A 20,863-nucleotide genomic window follows, 5' to 3' on the forward strand; every position below is an offset into this window, starting at 1 on the left:
TAGAGAAAATTGTATTCACGGGTAACTTTGCCTATGATAGAGTTGGGGCAGGGTCCTCAACCGGAGAAATTGTGTCTTCTTGTACTGAGGATTTCCCCTTCTCCGTGTGTGTCTTTGTGAAGGCCTGACCTGGTCCATGGTCAGTGTCAGGCCAGACTGCTGTGCCTCTAACTGAGGCAACAGCTGCCGAGAACAGAGAGGCTGCCGGAGCTGTGTGTTGCAGCACCCTGACGTTTGAGGGCAGCGGGTTAGGGTGCACCTACCGGACGCTGGCTCCCCTCACTTTGTCAGTCACACGTCGCACTTTTCCACCCCAGGGTACCGGTGGGAGCGGCAGCTGGTGTTCAGGAGTAAGCTGACTATGCACACGGCCTTTGACCGGAAGGACAACGCGCACCCGGCCGAGATCACTGCCCTGGGCGTCTCCAAGTAAGTGTCCAAGCTCTTCCGGCCACTCTTCCCCACGGGGCCGTTTGCTCATACTGGGCGCACACACTCAGGCCGTCTCTGGGAGCACAGGTTTCATCTGCATCATCATGTGTGGCTCCAACAGACGAATCAGAAGAAGAAACCTGCCGGTGTATGGATTTCACTTCCGAATGTCAAAAACCAAAAAGCTTTGCCTTCAAAAAAAAAAGTAAAACAAAAACGAAAACTTCACCTTCTGTGTGCTTCAAAGGTACGGCACGGTTCGATTCCAGGGGAGCTGAAACGGAAGTGTACATTAGGGCTCAGTCCCATTTTTGTCCCTTTGCACGCACGACCCCCTCCCCAGCGCACACGCCCCCTGGGAACCGGCGTCACCGGAAGCTCTCCGGCCGCATGGCGGTGCCGGGGCCGGGGCCTTCCACGCGGTGACTCTGCGTCGTGTCTCCTGCAGGGACCACAGTAGGATCCTCGTGGGCGATAGTCGAGGCCGGGTTTTCAGCTGGTCTGTGAGTGACCAGCCGGGCCGCTCCGCCGCTGACCACTGGGTGAAGGACGAAGGAGGGGACAGCTGTTCGGGCTGCTCCGTGCGGTTTTCTCTCACGGAAAGACGGCACCATTGCAGGAACTGCGGTCAGCTCTTCTGCCAGAAGTAAGATGAGATACAAGCTTCCTGAGTGTCTGTGGGTTAAGCTCTGAGGATGTGCATTATGCCCGTGCGCTGTGTCTGTCTAAACCAGCCTTCACTTCCTCCTTGTTCTTTTTTATTGCCATTGTGAAATATTTGTCACATTGGAAAATACAGAGGTAATCATCACAAACACATGGCCACCCGTGACTCAGGCTGGGAAGGTGCTAACATTTGCTCACATTTGCATATAAAACAGCACCGATTCATTTCAAGTCCTCTCTTCACCCTCACCCGTCACACCCTCTTCTCCATGTGTTTTTACTTTGAGTGCGTACGTTGTGTTCATAGATAACACTATATTATTGTCTATTGTGTTTTCAGTTTTACATAAATATAGCATACTGTCTGTACCCCTCCGTAACTTTTTTTTTTTACTCAACATTGTTTTTGAAATTCGTTCACATAAATAACTATTATTCTAATAATTTCATCTGAACTGCTGTCATATTTTTTGTATGAATATATCAGTATTTATCTCCTTCCCTTCTGATGGACTGTTAAGGGATTTTCTTTCATTTTATCCGTACTACAAACAATGCTGCAATGCACACCCGTATAAATGCCCTCTTAATACACAAGCTAGAGTTTCTCTAGCGGAGATACCTCCGAACGGACTTGAAGATGGTAGACACCCTCGTGAGCTTAACTAGATATTCAGAATACTCTCCAGAACAGTAGTGCTAGTTTACTCCACTGCCAGCAGGATATGCAGGTTCTCCTTGTTCTTATTCACACCTGGTATTGCCAAACTTTTCCGCTTTTGCCAATCTGATAGCCAGCAGTGCTTTGTTGTTTTAACTTGCAGTGCTTCTGAGGTTGAACATCTTTTCATGTGCTTATTGCCAGTTTGAGTTTCCTCTTGGGTAACTTGGCCCAGTTTCCTTTTGCGTTTGCTCTTCGAGGTTTTTCCCCCTACTTGAGGAGTTGTTTTATGTATTCTGGGCTCTAATCCTTTGTCTTTCATATGTCTTGCAGATATCTTCTGCCACTCTGTGGCTTGTGTTTTAACTTTATGTATGTTTTTTCTGTCACACAAGTTTTTAATTTTGATGTAGTAGCATGTATTGCTTTTTATGACTTTTGCTGTTTTTTGGTCTTAAGAAACCTTTCCCTGTCCTGTGGTCATAAAGATAGCCTTATTTATTTTCTTTTAAAAGTTTCAAAGTTTTGTTTTTCTTTTCTTTTCTTTTTGCTAGTATGTGCAAAGCACCTGGTATTTATTTTTATTATTATTTTTTTAATCTATTCTTGGCTGCATTGAGTCTTCGTTGCTATGCACAGGCTTTCTGTAGTTGTGGCGAGCTGGGGCTACTCTTCGTTGCAGTTCACGGGCTTCTAATTGCGGTGGCTTCTTTTGTTGCGGAGCACCGGCTCTAGGCACGCGGGCTTCAGTAGTTGTGGCACATGGGCTGCTCAGTAGTTGTGGCTCGCGGGCTCTAGAGCACAGGCTCAGTAGCTGTGGTGCACTGGCTTAGTTGCCCTACAGCATGTGGGATCTTCCCAGATCAGGGCTCGAACCCGTGTCCCCTGCATTGGCAGGCAGATTCTTAACCACTGCGCCACCAGGGAACTCCTCAAAGTTTTGTTTTTCATGTTGAGGTCTTTAGGTCCAAATCCATTTGGAATTTATTTGAGAGTACAGCATGGGGTGGGGATCACTTATATTTCCCCAGTATGAAGAGTCAGCTGTCCCATCACCATTGATCTGGATGCCATCTCTGTTATACCCTGGGGTCCCACATATGCATGTACAATCCTTTCCATGGCAGACAACAGAAAAGATCCCATGGGCAGTACCCTCTAATGCTTATATTGCCTTACTAAAGAGATGCTTTCACAGAAAACGCAAATTATATAACTGCTTCTGAGTTAGTTATTGGGGGGCATTGGCTTATTGGAAAAGGGGGTGGCCTTGGGTTTACACTGACAAATGCTCCCTGGGCTGCTGTCCATTGTGCCATCTCAGGCACGTTACTAACCCCTCTGGGCTTCAGTTTCTTCATCTGTAAAATGCGGATAATTACACATGCCCAATAGAGGTGTTGAGAGAATTAAATGAAATCGTGTATGAGTTTTGTAAAGCACCAGGTGCAAAGTCTGGTAACATAGGTGTTCAGTAAGAAGTGTTATTATAATTATTAATTTTTTTCAGACTAATGTCTTCCTTTTCTCCTGGGAAGTCTTATTCAAGATGAAGCAGCAGAATGTTGCTGCCAGCTGTTTCTTATAGGAATTTCTATGAGGCTGGCAGAGGATTCTGTCTTGCGGTTCTGTGCTTTGAGACACCCACTCTGTAAAGCCTAGTGATCTGATATTTTTTTTAATGTTTATTTATTTAGTTCTTTGATTGCGCCGGGTCTTAATTGTGGCAGGCAGGCAGGCTCCTTAGTTGCAGCATGTGGGCTCCTTGGTTGCAGCTCACCGGCTCCTTAGTTGTGGCATGCAAGCTCTTAGTTGCAGCATGCATATGGGATCTAGTTCCCTGACCAGGGATTGAACCGGGGCCCCCTGCTTTGGGAGCACAGAGTCTTAACCACTGTGCCACCAGGGAAGTCCCCGATCTAATAATTTCTGATAGCACCTCCATTTGTATGCTGGCACACATCTGTTCTTTATAGAGTTTAATTTTGAAAGTACTGTTTAAATGTAGGTAATTCTTTAAATTAGCTATTGCCCTCAGATGTGGGAGGGAGGCTTTAATTGAAAAACAAACCAAACAAGTGATTGAATATGACAGAGCAGGCACAGAAGGAATGCTGTCCAGGAGGGCGTAGCTCTACTGTGATCTTTGTGCCCTTCTGTTGCTAAGGGAGCTTGCCAGCCTTCATTCCTGAGGGTCTCCTCAAAGTCCAGTTCTTTAAACCCCCTAGGCTGCTGGCACTTCATGTATTCTCTGGGTACTTTTACTGGTCTAATGGAAGAAATAAAACTCTGTTTCAGTCTTGTGAAGAGCCAAGGTCAAAGTGATGAAGTACCACACCCAAGGTCATACCCTGCCTTAGGCCAGGAATAGGAATGCTTTCTATGAAGGACTCGGACACATCGCTAAGTATAGTCCACTTCAGGGAATTCTGTCACGATAAACAGAAAATGAGAAAATTTGGACCAGACAGAAAAGCCAAACTACCTGTTTAAGAAATGACTGAGGAGTGAACCAAAGTGTTTAAAAGCCCAAAGGAACTTGATAGTGACCAAAGTGTCTTTTAAAATGGGTGGTAAGTCCGCTCTTGCCAAGAGAAAAAAGTCAGGCTCCAAGTAAAGACATTGGCATGCCACCCAAGTTAATAGGGCATGAGGAAGAATGCATTTCCATCCTACACAGGAAGAGTAGCCTTATAGATGTTCACTTCCTTGGTCTCAGCCTGTAGGAAAATCTTTTTTTCTTTTTTTCTTTTTTTTTTAATTCTCTGCAGTCAAATAAATGGCTTGCCTTGGTTTAATGTTACTTTTTTTCATAGAATGACACAAGTAATACAGCACTAATTTTGGTCCTTGGTCAAACCACATGACCCAAACCAGTATGGCTTTGGGCATTCTTCTGGCCCCGTACGGTCTTGGGCGTTATACCTCAAGCTGTCCATTCAGATTTTAAATTTGTGTTTCTGAGCCCAGTGATCAAACATGGAGAAGACCCATAACTACCTTATTTTGCCTTTCCTTTAGGTGCAGCCGATTTCAGTCAGAAATCAAACGCTTGAAAATCTCATCCCCGGTACGTGTTTGTCAGAACTGTTATTACAATTTACAGCATGAGAGGGGTTCAGAAGATGGGCCTCGAAATTGTTGAAGATTCAACAAGCCGATTGGAGACCACGGTCTGTAGACCCCCTTCCCTATTCCCCTGTCACAACTCGCAGCTCGGAAGGCATCAAAACAGTCTCCGTTTACACATCTCTTCATACCGTGTGTTTGAAGTGTGGGATTCAAAGGGAACATTGAATAAACGGGTGTAGAGTACAGTCATGGGGCAGACACTATTCAGGTGAACAGCACAAGAAGAATACAAGGTGGTTCCTAGGAGCAACATTTCAATATCCGATTCTCCCTTAACAATAGCTGTCTCCAAGAGAAAATCCTCACGTATTAACTGTCCTTTTCTTGCGTCTCATTTTTGTAGAGCTCCTCATCCTTATTTGGAAAAACCAACGACTACAAAAAAAAAAAAAAAAAAAGGCTTTTAGAAAATAGTTGTAAATCTGACTTCTTTGCAAGTAACTGTGTATATTGTAAATAGGTACAAAGGCCTTTTTTCTAAATAAGGACTTAACTGCCTGTAACATGAGACTTCAAACTAAACCACTAACTCAATGAAATACTTATGGTTTGTCTGACATTGCTCACCAATTAATTATAAATATGTTTTATTTTTTAATCCTCAAAGACGTTATCTGTGGTCTTTCCCCCCTTCCTTTCAAACCCAGCCCATGTGCCTGATGTCATTTCTTTCAAGTTGCCCGCAGTATCTCCACTTAACCTAAGCTAGTAACCAAAACAGTGTCATGTGGACCTTCTTTAGGAAACAGTGTGGGAGAATAAGAGTCTGGTCATGAGATACCCTGGAAATCTTTGGGCGTGTCATACGTGGCTACATCTCACACGTGGCTACACACCACCTCAGTGTTGTTCTAATGTCATAAGGCCCCTTGTAAACTTCTCTTTGGACTGCCCTTTGGTCATAGCGTCCCCTCTTAGCACTGCATAGCGGTGGTCAGGCAATTGACGCAGTGCAGGAAACAGCCCTGCCTCAGCTAATGGAAACATATTTGCATGTAACCCACTTTAGCTTCTCCTGCATAGAACATAAGAAGTATGTGTCTTTGGTGACACTGATGTTCTACTATAGCTTATTTTCAAAAAAGGGTTAAAAAAAGAAAAAAGTGTACAGAATTAACATATAAATCTTGTTGTAAAACTGGATCATGTCAGAACTGCTTATAATTAACCTTTACCATTTAATGCCATCTACCTGAAAACAGTGAGATTTATACTGTATCAATGTCTATTTTTTTGTTTTTGCTATGAATATAATTACAGTATTTTAATATTTAGTTATTTAATTTGTTCTACTAGTTGGATACAGAACACACAAATCCAGGGAGACTAAAGCTGGTGGGGGCTAAGAGATAAGTTTAGTTTACAGAAAAAAGGCTTTGGTGGTGGGATTTTTTTAAATGTGTGTTATGTACATATATAAATATATATATAAAACAAATGAAACAATTAATCTAGATTTTAACATTTTCAGATATTTAGTGATAATATTATGAACAATTCTAAAAGCCCTGTGATTTGAAAAATGTAGAAGCATTTATGGCCCAAGAAAGGAAGGAGAGGCCTTCACACCTCATGGAGTTATCGTACGAAGGACAGCGGCTTTGGCTTTCCCAATTTTTCATCTTTAGGCCCTGGTGACAGGCACACTTATGCACTAAAATGCACATATATGCACATGCGTTCAAAAATAGGCATTGGTACAATAGTAATCTTGTACCTAATGGGCTGAAACCAGCTTAAGAACAAATTTGTTCTTCCTGATAACTAGGTCTCCAAGAGAAAATATAAAGGCTGCTTTAGTGCCTTATGCTTACTAAATTTAAACCTTTATTTACCTAGGTTTGAGCCTACAGTCTATTTATGATTACATATCAAAATTGATTAAAACACTTCCATTTCTAAAAGTTCAAATATACTTGTTAATAAAAGGATTATTGGCATTAATACTTTAACTTGAAGAAAAGTTGTGTTCTGTTTTCCTTCCTGTGTCTCACTCCTCCCCACCTTCCTCTTCCCCCCTCACCTTCTTTCTTCAATTCTAATAAATAATGCTGGATGTTCAACAGTTGCAGGACTTGTGCTCTCACGTAATCATGGGCTTTGCCCCTGTCCGGCCCTAGAGATGAGTTGTAGCAGTGTTATTCTACACTTTTTAAAAGAGGCGTCCTCCTTGTGTCCACAAACCATGTTTACCCCAAACCCAATGGCAGAGATGTTCTTTAAAGACTTGAATATATGAATGTCTGTATGTAGCTACTTAAAGGTTATTCCTCTATGTAATATGAAGTTATATGGGATGAACACTTTTAAACTTTCCGACACAACTTCCATAACTAGAAGGTGGAAACCAAAACCCTCATGATAGTATTTCCTCTGGCAGCTGGTGCTGTGGGCAACTGTTTTGTTCAGTGGGTTTCTTTTCCTTTTGCTTTTAATGTAGAAATCACAAATCACTCACACATACAAGTACACTCACGTAAACTAATCGTTCCTCTGAATGTCCTTCTGTGTTCCGTGTAAATTTGTTTACCAACATATATTCTCAGCATGTACATCCACCTTTGTGTGGTCTGTATTCTTTCTCTGAGAGTACCTCACAGGGCTTCTGCCTGATCTTTGTAGTAGTTTGTCCATCCACCCACCCACCCATCCATCCATCCATCATCCATCCATCCATCCATCCATCTATCCATCCATGTCTTCTAACATTCGTGTGTAGTGTGCAACTGTAATGTCATGCTTTTGAAGAGAAGAATAGCTGCCCCTAGCAGCCATCCATCTGAATAATAGCAAAACACTCTAGATAAGTTATTTTGCACTTTCTTATGTATAAAGTTGGTAGAAACTTATTTTTCCTTTGTATCATTTAAATACATTTTGTTTTGGTAAATGAACTGTGTATAAAATATTTATGCCATTAAAACTGTTTTTAGAAAGTATTTTTAATTTCAGCAAGTTTGGTTACTTGTTGCATGACTATTAACACAGCTGACTTTTTGTGTCAGTGCAATGTATATTTTTTTGTCCTGTTATTAACTTGTAAGCCCTAGTAATGGCCAATTATTTGTACAGCAACAGAAGTAAATTGAAGATACTGGCTAAGACTGGATTGATTGTGGACTTTTGTACTATATTGCAGAATCCAATATCTGTTCTTTGGTGGTTATGTAAAAGGCCTGAAGAATTACTATCTAGTGTGCAATCTGTGATAACTGAATGTTCATTGTATATCTGTCTCTGATGCAAAAAGGTAGAGTAACACAATTACAATACATGTTTAAATGCAATAGTCCAGATACTTTTTTTTTTCGTTTCAAATAAATACCTACTATCTACCACTACCCCTTCTCACCCCCCCCCCAAAAAAAAAGAAAAGAAAAAAGAAAGTTTTTAAGCCAGCTCTTCAAGGGAGGAAAAACTAACAAAACTGAGGTCTAATAAAACTTTGTGTAGTTCTTTTCTAGTTGTGAATATATCCTTCAGAAGTGCCTGCTTAAAGTCTCTGCTTGCAGAGTTGTTGGCTGCTAGGGTCTGGTTCCAGTTCTAGTGCGATCCATCTTTAAAAACCAGGCTTTCTGCATCCCGAGCATCCCAGTTGTGCTGGACTCCTGGGGCTGTATGCATAGCCACAGGGAGAGGCAAGTGGCTTCTGGGAGACACGACCCTCAGACTTGAATGGACCTGTGGAAAAGGACTGCATCGCATGGTTTGGGCTCCTTTTCCCTGAGCCTATTCTCTACCCATCATATTGTGGAAAGTAAGCAGTAATAAATTATACCTCTATCTATCTATTTCCTGCCCCTGCCATATTCACATCAGGAATACTCTGGTGTCCTGCCCCCCATTTCTGGAAGCACAGCACCCACTGTCATTAGCTAGATAACTTGCCATTTCAGTCTTTGAGAGTGTTAGCAACTTACATCCGTTTTTATAGTTACTCGCTTATTTGGTTTGAAAGCTGACTTCCCAGAACAGGAGAATGTAGAAAACACTTTTTAAGTTTATTTAGGGTGCTTTAGTGACTTTTCTTCTTTCTAAAGATACTAACAAAATTCCCAGTTCATTTTAAGCATGATCAGCAGAGTTCCACATTTGAGGATATTGTGCTTATTACAAATTCCACCCCAGTGCAACTCCACTTTAGAGGCAGAAGATAGGGAATGCTAACAACTTCTACGACAGTAGATATTTCTTCAAAAATAAGAAGTCAGTGGTAAGAGAAAACCTAGGGCAGTTCTCATTGTTTTAATGAAATACTAATAATTCTAATGACTTCAAGAAGAGTTGGTATCAAATACGGGCTTGCAAAAATTCTTTTCAGGGTTTAAATGTGCAAATGATCTTCAGTGAGTACCTTTTCTGCCATTTGCTTCTCATCTTTAATAAATTTTCCTCTTCAGCCCTCATTTTGGCCCTTTTGGACTGTTGAAGAAGCAGTCCAATGGAATTGGCTTAGCACTAGCTTAGTCTTTTTTGCCTTATCAATATTCTCATTTTCTCCCACCCATTGCAAAGCTCCTTTTTATTTATTTATTGTTCCTGTTGACTTTTGCTAGAAATGGCACCAAACCAAGCTACCACACTCAGAGATAGCATGGTGTTGGGAGAGCCCTGACACAGGAATTCAGAGATGGAGCCTGCAGCTCTCCCCAGCTTGTAGGCTTCTGAAGCCCCTCATGTAATCCCTCTTGGTGCACCAGGTTTCCTGTGTCAACACTGACCCTGAGAATGGGATGACACTAAAGTAATGCTTTTTCAACTTTCTGGTCTTAAGACCTTTTGATCCTTAAAAACTTGAGGACTCCAACCATTTTTGTTTATAGGGGCTGCATCTATTAGTAGTCATTGTATTAGAGATCAAAACTGAGATTTTAAAAATATATTAATTTATTTAGAAGTAGCAATGATGAAACTCTTATGTAATAACATCGATTACATGTTTATATGAAAAAAAAAACTTTTCCAAACAAAAAATATTAGTGAAGAGAGTGGAATGGTTTTATGATTTTGCAAATCTCTTTTGTGTCTGGCTTAATTGAACACAGGTGGATTCTCATATCTGCTCCTACATTCAGTCTCTTGTGATTCTTCGTTTTGGTTGAAGCATATGAGGAAAATCCAGTCTCACACAGGTATGTGGTTAAAAGGGGGCGGGGAGAAGGATATTTTAATACCTTATGCAGGTCGTTTCTGAATAGCTTTCAGTTTCTTAAAGATTGATTACTATGTGGCATTTGAAACTACATCAGTGGACTTTTTATACTCTACTACTTTAAACTCCGTTAGTCTATCTTGTACGTTGAATCTATCTTTTACCAACATGTAATTTTATAGCACCCATTGGCCATTTAGCACTACATCCCTACTACTACAGTGTGTGTAGATCTTCCAAGATGTTTTATTCTGTAATACATCAAAAAAATCACATCATACATAATATCAAAATATCTCCAGCAGTCTCAGAAAATTCTAAGTCAAACAGTGGTGGATATCACAAGTTTTTCAAAATTAGAATTTTGGCTTAAAACCTAACATTTTTTCATTGGCACCAGTCACTGTTTGCTGTTTTCTTTGAAGCAATAGGCTCACTGTTAATTTCAAGAATATTTCCGTCAAAGAACCGTGGTTTGTCAGCTGTTCTTTCAGGGCGAAAAGATGTGCCGTGAGAAAAGCAGCAGGCCAGCCGCAACTCAATTGCACAAGTACTTCGAGACAAACATTGTACTTAAGGATGCAGACGCCTTGTGGGTACCTCTCATTTTGTGTCACATAACTTAAGGTTCAAGGTTTAATAAAAGTAGTAATTTTACTGCTTCTCCGAGGACATGCGTAAGTGAAACAGAGCCTTCTTTCTACTGGGAGTGCTTGATAATGACTAGTAGTAGTTCGGTGCCACTGCCTGATTTCATGCTTGGATTCCAGCAGTTCTACTCACCGTTGCTGTTGCATCTGAGTTCTATACAAATATCAATGCAGTGAAAAAGGCAAACAACATTTCAGTATTATTATGAAAATAGTCTTCATCTTGTAGACCCCATGAAAGGGTCTTCAGGACTCCCAGGGGTCTGGGACTCCCAGACTTTGAGAAGCAGTGGTCCAAGGAGAAGATACAGGAGATGATCCCTAAATTGTAAAGCAGCAGGTCTGAATCTCATCTGTGAGCAGTGTTCCTAATCATAGACCCAGGGCTTTCAGCGGGGCTCCTGTTGAAACCTGCCAAGTGCAGGACCAGGCCCTGCCTCGCTGGGCTCGCCACTGGGGCCATGGGCATCTGCTGGAATACTGCCTCCCCAGCCCAAAGCACACAGGGACCAAGAGTGCATCTCTGAAGTGCTGGAGTTTCTAAGAAGGTCTTTTTATAGTAACATTCTTCTAGTCAAGACTCCAAATTTTTGATAATGTCAAAAAAACTATAATCCTTTGATATTGGGTACTGTTCTACCTAATATGGTGCACTCATCGGGAGATTGATGACCAAGAGTCAGTCTGGGGTTTAAGTTCTCGTTCTACCACTTAACTGTGTGATATTAGGCCACTTCTCCACATCTGAGCTTCCTCATAAGTAAATTTTGTATTATGATACCTGCCCCCAGACAATTGTTACAAAGATTAAATCAGGTAATATATGTAGGACATGTAGTGCTTGACCAGATGTTCTCAGTATATTGTAGCATTAATTTAGAAATATGAACATAAAAGAAGTGGTGCACTACAACATTTCCTAAAGCCTAAATATTTAAATCCACTGATGGGGAGTTCGTCTTCAGTCAGATACACAGCAGGCAGAATGTTAGCCTGGAAAGAGCCCTGGGAAATCATGCCGCCCAAACCCTCATTTAGCACAAGAGGAAAGGGACTCAGAGAGATGTTTGACATTCCCAAAGCCCTGTTGCTTGTTAAGTTTAACTCCCTGCTCTACCCCTAAACTTCCGACTCTCAGGCCAATGATCTTTAGAAACAGCTTCCAGGTCCCATTTTCCTTTTTTTTTTTTTGTAGGAGTGGGGACTACAATGAAAATGTACTTAGGATATCATTTCCCTACCATCCTGCCCTGCTTTATCATGAAGATAAAGGGTTGGAACTTCAGCCTTGGCCTTCAACTACAGTATTACACTTCCTGCTCAACAAAAACAACGGAAAGTTGCAAGCTGCATTCCAGAGCAGAGGACCATTAAAGGAAAACAAATCCTTCTTGATCTTGCTCTCAAGCACTGCTGTCCATTTCAAACAAAAGTTATACCCTAAAAACACTTTCTGTTCATAAAAGCCAACCACTCCTTTGCAAACTGATTTAGACAGAAATAAACCAGGGAGCAAAGGTCAACCTAAGGAGCCTGGCTGTAAACTTAAGGATCATTACAGTCTGACCCTGCGGGCTGATTCTACCCAGAGGAAGGAACACAGACCTACTCCAGCAATGTTACCGAGTATGCTTGCGGCTCAAGTTTGGATCCACCCACGTAGATTTATTTTCCCTTCTCTTAAGGTAGCAATTTACATGTCCGTGATGATACATATTACACTGAGCCTTGAGGATAATATAAAAATGACATAACTACCCTCTTCAAGAACTTTCTAGCCTATAAACCAGGGGCTTGCCTTCATGTAGGTATAGTATCTGTAACTGAATTTTCAGCAAGTCTATTACACTTCTCACCGTGTCTAATTCAGTAAGGACACTGTCATCACAACTGGTTTTCTTAGCTCTGTGATCTTCATTTTCATATCATTGTATTTTTCTATCATCTCATCTTTGATTCTTTATTGAATTCATATATGTTTTCAGTAAGTTACATAATACAAAGGCTTCCCAGAAAATTCTCTTCTTTTAGGGTTGTTTTTCCCCCCAGACTGGGTTCTTGGCCATGTGTGAATGCTTTCCTGCCTTCTTGCCTGCCTGCCTTTGTTTTGTGTTGGTGTCATAGCATTAATTTGCATCTTCCTCCTTTTAAATGTGGGTGCTCCAACCCAGACTTTGCATTTGCTGACATACAGTGTGAGTGAATTCATCCTTAGTTTGGGGCTGGCTGTGGGCTTCTTTTTTTAATTAGTCTTTATTGGAGTATAGTTGACTGACAATGTTGTGTTAGTTTCTGCTGTACAGCAAAGTGAATATTTTTCTACCTCTGCCTTTGCCGCCATGGTCCATTCTCAACTCAGCAGCCAGGCAAGCCCACTAAGATACCTGATCCTGTCAGTCCCTGCTTAAAACCCTGCAGGTCTCCTCACCTCCTCCCCTCTTTCATTCTGCTCATCTGCTCGAATACTTGCCACGCCTGCGCCCGCACCCGGCCTCCGCCCGCCCCCTGCCTGCGCCCGCACCCCGCCGCCCACCCCCCCGGACCATAACCTCTGCCTTGTGGCTCCTAACCCAGCTGTGCTCTGCTCCCCCGCCTCACCCGTTTCACTCGTGTCTCAATGGTCACCTTCTAAAGGAAGCCTTCCCTGACCACCCTGCAGTATTGAGCCACCCACCCCTCAGCGCTGCCCATCAGATAGCAAGGATGGGAGACTGAACAAGCTGTGGGGTCCCCAGTGGCGGAGTCAACTGGCAGCCCTTTCCCGCCCCTCCCCAGACCCGGAACAACTTCCTCTGTAGATCCTACCATTACAGATTCTCTAGTCAGATTTTTAAACAACTTTATTGAGATATAATTAACATACTGTAAAATTCATCAAAGTATGCAGCTTAATGGGTTTAGTATGTTTAGAGTTGTGCAACTATCACCATCGTCTAATTTTAGAACATTTTCATCACACCAAAAGAAACCACACCGTTAGCCGTCACTCCCCATTCTCCTCCCTGTCCCCACCCCCTGGCAGCCACTAATCTACCCTCTGTCTATAGATTTGCCTATTCTGGACATTTTGTATAATGGAATTGTGTAATATGTGGTCTTTAGGAACTATCTCATTTCAGTGAACATAGTATTTTGGAGATTCATTCATATTGTAGCATGTATCAGAACTTACTTCCTTTGTATTGCCAAGTACTTTAGTCCATTGTGTGGATATACCACATTGTATTTATCCATTTCCCACTTGACGGACATTTAGTTTGCTTCTACTTTCTTACTATTGTAGGTAATGCTGTTGTAAACATTCATGTACAGGTTTTTGTGTGGATGGGCATTTTCATTTCTCTTGGGTATATACAGAAGACTGGAATTGCTGGATCATATGGTAAATCTTCAGCATGTTGAGGAACTGTCAAACTGTTTTACATTCACTCCAGCAATGCGTCCAACTGGTTTTTATTCTCAGGGAACAGCACCAACCAACCCTCACTCCCTTCTCTGTCACCTACAAGCCCTCTTTAAAATGTTTCTTTGATTTAGAGACAGGCCACTTTTGAATATACTCTCAAGAAGGTATCTGTTAAGAAAGTAGCTGACAGCAACAGCCTGCACTAGCACCCTGGGAATGATGAGACAGAACTTCAAGGAGAAACAGATGGATACACTATCATAGTTGGAGACCTCAACACCTCACTATCAGAATTGGACAGATGCAGCGGACAGAAATTCAGTACAGACATAGTTGAACTCAACAGCACCGTCAATCAACTGGATAAAATTGACACCCATATACACCCAACAACAGCAGAATACACATTCCTCTCAAGCTCCCATGCAATTCACCAAAATAGACCATATTCTGGGCCATAAAATACATCTTAATTTAAAAGGAATGAAATCATATAATGTCCGCTCTCAGATCACAAAGGAATTAAACTAGAAATCCCCAAATATATGGAGATTAAACACCACACTTCTAAATAACACATCAGCCAAAGAAGAAATCTCAAAAGAAATTTTAAAATATTTTGAGCTAAATGAAAACGCAACTTACCAAAATTTGTAAGTGAAAGTAGTGCTTAGAGGGAGATTTATACCATTGAATGCATCCGTTAGAAAAGACAAAAGATCAAAAATCAATAACCTAAGGTTTCACCTTAGGAAACCAGGAAAAGAAGAGCAAATTAAATCCAAAGTAAGCAGAAGAAGAGAAATGATATGAATTAGAGCAGAAATTAGTGAACTTGAAAATAGGAAATCAATACCAAAAAATCAGGGAAACCAAAATCTGGTTCTTTGAAAATATCAATAAAAATCAATAAGCCTCTAGCCAGTCTACCTTAAAAGAAAAAGGGAAGACACCAATTACTGATATTAGAAAAGAAATAGAGGCCATCACTGCAGATCCTGTGAAATTAAAAGGATAATAAAGCAACACTGTGAACAACTCTGCCCACAAATTTGATAACCTAGATGAAATGGACCAATTCCTTGAAAGGCACAATTTGCCAAAGCTCACACAAGAAGAAATTGTCTGAATAGGCCTATATCTATCAAAGAAATAATAACCTTCTAAAACAGAAAACAACAGGACCAGGTGGGTTCACTGGTGAATTCTACCAAACAGGGAGAAATTATACCAATTCTCTACAATCTTATTCAGAGGACAGAAGCAGAGGGAATACTTCCTAACTCATTCTATGAGGCTAGCATTACCCTAATACCAAAAGCAGACAAAGACATTATAAGAAAAGAAAACTACAGACCAATCTCTCATGAACATAGGTGCAAAATCCTCAACAAAATATTAGCAAATCAAATCCAACAATGTATAAAAAGAATTATGTACCATAACCAAGTGAGATTGATTTCAAGTGTTGAAGGCTGGTTCACCATTTGAAAATCAATTAATGTAATCCATCACATCATTTAGCTGAAAAAGAAAAATCACATGATAATATCATATGCAAAAACTAAAAAAGCATTTGACAAAATCCAACTCATTCATGATAAAAAAAAAACTCTCAGTAAAATAGGAATAGAAGGGGAACCACCTCAACTTGATAAAGTCTGTCTTTAAAAATCCTACAGCTAACATTGTACTCAATGGTGAGAAACTCAAAGCTTTATCACTAAAATCAGCTACAGGGGCTTCCCTGGTGGCTCAGTGGTTGAGAGTCCACCTGCTGATGCAGGGGACATGGGTTTGTGCCCTGGTCCGGGAAGATCCCACATGCCACGGAGCGACTAGGCCCGTGAGCCATGGCCGCTGAGCCTGTGCGTCCAGAGCCTGTGCTCCGCAACAGGAGAGGCCACAACAGTGAGAGGCCCGCGTACCACAAAAAAAAAAAAAAAAAAAAAAAAAAAAAAAATCAGCTAAAAAGCAAGGATGTCTCCTTTCACCGCTCCTCAACATCATACTGGAAGTTCTACCTAATGCAATAAGACACAAAAAAGAAGTAAGTATACAGCAGGGAAGAAAGACATAAAACTGTTTTTGTTGGCAGATGACAGGATCATATGTAGAAAACCCCCCAAAAAATTGACCAAAAACTCCTAGAACAAATAAGCAGTTATAGGAAGTTTGCAGATTATAAGGGTAGTACAAAAAAGTCAATCACTGGGGGCTTCCCTGGTGGCGCAGTGGTTGAGGGTCCGCCTGCCGATGCAGGGGATGCGGGTTCGTGCCCCGGTCCGGGAGGATCCCACATGCTGCGGAGTGGCTGGGCCCGTGGGCCATGGCCGCTGGGCCTGTGAGTCCGGAGCCTGTGCTCCGCAATGGGAGAGGCCACAACAGTGAGAGGCCTGCGTACCGCAAAAAAAAAAAAAAAAAAAAAAAAAAAAATCAATCCCTTTCCTATATACCAGCAATGAACAAGTGAAGTTTGAAATTAAAAACACAATTCCATTTACATTAGCAACCCCCAAAATAAAATACTTAGGTTTAGGGACTTCCCTGGCAGTCCAGTGGTTAAGACTGCACTTCCACCACGGGGGGTGCAGGTTTGATCCCTGTTTGGGGAACTAAGATCCTGCATGCCGTGCGGCCAAAAGAAAATTAGTTTATTGCTAAAAATGCTAACCATCACCTGAGCCTTCAGTGAGCTGCAATCTTTTTGCTGCTGGAGGATCTTGCCTCAGTGTTGATGCTGCTGACTGATCAGGGTGGTGGTTGCTGAGGTTGGGGTGGCTGAGGCAATTTCTTAAAACAATGATGAGTTTTGCCCCATCGATTGACTTCCTTTCGTAAACAATTTCTCTGTAGCATGCAATGCTGTTTCATAGCACTTTACCCTTAGTAGAACTTCTTTCAAAAGTAGAGTCAGTCCTCTCAAACCCTGCTGCTGCTTTATGAATTGCTTTATGTAACATTCTAAATCCTTTGTGTCATTTCAACAATCTTCACATCTTCACCAATAGTAGATTCTATCTCAAGGAACCACTGTTGTTTGCTCATCCATTAGTTTTATATTTATAACAAATATAATAATGAAGAAGTTTAAAATATCATGAGAATTACCAATTTGTGATACAGAGATTCCAAGTGAACAAATGCTATTGGAAAAATAGCTCCAATAGCTCCAACTCTTGCTCAATGCAGGGCTGTCACTAAACCTAAATCTGTAAAAAAAACACAAAATCTGCAAAGTGCAATAAAGTGCAATAAAACGAGGTGTGTCTGTCTGTGAAATCAAAGAATAAATAAATGGAGAGAGAGATTCCATGTTCATGGATAGGAAAACTCAATATTGTCAAGATATCACTTCTTCCCTACTTGATCTGTAGATTCAGTGCAATCCCAATCAAAATCCCAAGTTACTTCATGGCTATCAGTGAACTGATTCTAAAGTTCACATGGAGAGGCAAAAGACCTAGAATACCAGGACAATACTGTAGGAAAACCAACTTGGAGGACCGACACTACCTGACCTCAAGACTTACCATAAAGGTACAATCATCAAGACAGTGTGGTATTGGTGAAAGAACAGAGAAAAAGATCGATGGAACAGAATACAGAGCCCAGAAATGGAAGCATATAAATACAGTCAACTGATCTTTGACAAAGGAACAAAGCCTATACAATGGAGCAAAGATATAGTCTTTTAACAAATGGTACTGGAACAGCTGGTCATCCACATGCAAAAAACTGAATCTAGTCACAGACCTTACACCTTTTAGAAAAATTAACTCAAGGTGGTTCATAAACCTAAATGTAAAATGCAAAACTATAAAACTAGAATTTAACATAGAAAACCTAGATAACCTTGGGTATGGCAATGATTTACAACATTAAAGTTGTTGTTACATCATGGTTACAACATCAAAGGCACAATCCATGAAAGAAAGAATGGGTAAAGCAGACTTCATTAAAATTAAAAACTTTTCTCTTGCAAAAGATAATGTCAAGAGAAGGAGAAGACAAGCCACAGATTAGTAGAAAATATTTGCAAAAGACAAATGTGATGAAGGACTGTTATCTAAAATATACAATGAACACTTAAAACTCAGCAGTAAGAAAATAACCTGATTTTAAAATGGGCCGAAGACATTAACAGACACCTCACCAAAGAAGATATACGGATAGCAAATAAGCATATGAAAAGATGCTCCACACCATATGTCATCAGGGAAATGCAAGTTAAAACATTACATATCTATAAAATGACCAAAATCCAGAACACTGACAGAACCAAATGCTGACAAGGGTGTGGAACAATAGGAACCCTCATTCATTGATGGTGAGAATGCAAAATGGTACAGCCACTTTGGAAGACAGTTTGGTGGTTTCTGACAAAACTGAACATATTCTTACCATGTGATCAAGCAACCACAATTCTTGGTATTTACCCAAAGGAGTTGAAAAATTATGTCCATCAAAAACCTGCACACTGATGTTGACAGCAGCTTTATTCATTTTTGCCAAAACTTGGAAGCAAGCAAGATTCCTTCAGTAGGTGAATGGGTAAATAACTATGGTACATCCAGACAATGGAATATCATTCATCACTAAAAAGAAATGAATTAAAGCCATGAAAAGACATGGAAGAATCTTAAATGCATATTACTAAGTGAAAGAAGCCAATCTGAAAAGGCTGCATACTGTATGATTCTAACTGTATGACATTCTGGAAAAGGCAAAACAATGGAGACAGTAAAAAGATCAGGGGTTGGGGGTGTGTAGGAGGAATGAATAGGGGAAGCACAGAGGATTTTTAGGGCAGTGAAAATCCTCTGTATGGAACCATAATGATGGGTACATGTCATACATTTCTCCAAATCCAAAGAATGTACACTACCAGGAATGAGCCATAATGTGAACTACACACTTTGGGTGACTTTGATGTGTCACTGTAGGTTTATCAGTTGTAACAAACGTACCATTCTGGTTGGGGATACTGACAGTGGGAGAGGCTCTGCATGTGGTAGGCAAGGCTGGAGGGTGGGGCAGAGCAGAGGGTATATGGGCAATCTCTGTGCCTTCCCCCCACTTTCCCCATGAACCTTAAACTGCTCTAAATTGTCTTAAGATTATGAAGGAAAAAAATAATAAGCCACAGCCTTGGAGAAAATATTTGTTAAGTCATGTATCTGATAAGGGATTTATATCCAGGATATATAACAATGTCTTACAACTTAAGAAAAAACATCACATGTAAAAATGTGCAAAGATATGAACAGACGTTTTATCAAAGAAGGTATACAAATGGCACATGAAAAGATGCTCAACACCAATAGCCATTGGGGAAATGCAAACTAAAACCACCTTGGACACCAGCTAGAAAGGCTATCTTTAAAAAGACAAAGCTGAGTTTTGGTGAGGATGTAGGGAAACTGGAACCTTGTACACTGCAGTAGGAATGTAAAATTGTATAGCCACTTTGGACAGTTTGGCCATTTCTTTAAAAGTTAAACATAAACTTACTATACAACCCAGGAATTCCACCTTACAAATCTGACAGAAATGCAGACATGCCCACACAACATGTCCACAAATATTTACAGCAGCATTTCTCATAAGAACCAAAAATTGGAAATAACCCAAATAATCAACAGGTAAATGGGTCAGCAAAATACGGTATTAATAAAAAAGAACAAAGTACTGATACATGCAAAAATATTATGCCAGACACAGAACACTACATAGTGTATGATTCTTACACGCAATGTCCAGAAAAGGCAAATTTATAGAGACAGAAAGCAAATCAGTGGTTGCCTAAAGCTGGGGGTTGGAGTGACGATTAACTGCAAATGGACATCAGGGAATTTTTTTGGAGTGATGGAAATATTCTCAAATCAGAGGTACATAAACTATATCTCAATAAAGAGGTATGGTACATAAACTATATCTCAATAAAGCTATTGTAAAAAAAAACAGAATTGCTAATGATTCAAATGTGTCTATCTTACCTGTACTAGCTGAAGCCTCTGGTTCCTTCACAAAGTTTTGAGATTTATTAAAACTGATCAAAAATATACTTAATAGATTACTCAAGAATGTTCTCCAAACTTATCACTTTTCTAGGTCCTGTCTGAAGTTTGACAATGAACCTTCTTGAATAGAAAACCACCTGGATCCATTAAACTCAAGCTGGACACACAGTGGAAAAGGAGGGTATAAGAGCTTAAACCCCAAATCCATAACCTGTCGTCCTGTAAGTTTGACAGAGCAGTTTGACATTTCATTCTCTCCCCAAGAGGACACCTTTGGGCAGGCTGTCCCTCAATGATTTTTCTCTCTCTGGGCAACAAGGCTGCTTTACCACCCATGTCCGTTGTACACATTAGAGGACCAGACTGTATTCTCTCAGCTCATTTTGGAAACTCAATTTGCCATCAACAGAGAACATTCCGTTTATCAGCCCTTACTAAATGACTCTTCTTGTTAATCTGATGATTCAAAAACGTTCTCCCCTTCTGTGCAGGAAAAGGAAGACAATGGAATTAAGGTAGGACAGGCTTTTGATTTTGGTTAAATTGTCTAGATCTGCTTTTATTTGCAGCCACTACACACAGATTCCCAAATACAGCCCCCCCGCCCAAGGAGTGAATTTTAAACTCTTAAGTTTCAGGAGCCAGTGGCAAGATCTGGCTGTGAACTTTCTGCAGGACAGACAGCTTCTCCATGGAGGTCAGAATGATGGTGTCCATTCAAGGAACACTTACATTAACACT

The 20,863-nt window shown here is 40.8% G+C and overlaps 1 protein-coding gene and 1 long non-coding RNA gene across 8 annotated transcripts in view; both read left to right on the forward strand.

The window, feature by feature from the left end:
• The window catches only part of WDFY3 (WD repeat and FYVE domain containing 3), a 279,594-nt gene extending 271,333 nt beyond the window's left edge, over positions 1-8,261 (forward strand). For all 7 annotated transcript variants that reach the window (XM_082632435.1, XM_082632434.1, XM_082632436.1 and 4 more), the window contains 3 exons: positions 318-429; positions 881-1,078; positions 4,781-8,261. In XM_082632435.1, the coding sequence (XP_082488561.1) occupies positions 318-429; positions 881-1,078; positions 4,781-4,904 (434 nt within the window). In that variant the 3' untranslated portion in view covers positions 4,905-8,261. The remainder of the gene's footprint in view (positions 1-317; positions 430-880; positions 1,079-4,780) is intronic.
• A 338-nt stretch (positions 8,262-8,599) lies between these two features.
• On the forward strand, positions 8,600-20,441 carry LOC309794013. Its single transcript, XR_014291969.1, has 3 exons — positions 8,600-8,648; positions 9,937-10,023; positions 20,214-20,441. It is a non-coding gene; the product is annotated as an uncharacterized lncRNA (long non-coding RNA).
• Positions 20,442-20,863: the final 422 nt, after the last annotated feature.

The sequence above is a fragment of the Mesoplodon mirus genome (genome assembly GCF_964341445.2).
Source record: "Mesoplodon mirus genome assembly, chromosome: 2".
Taxonomy (NCBI): Eukaryota; Metazoa; Chordata; class Mammalia; order Artiodactyla; family Ziphiidae; genus Mesoplodon; species Mesoplodon mirus.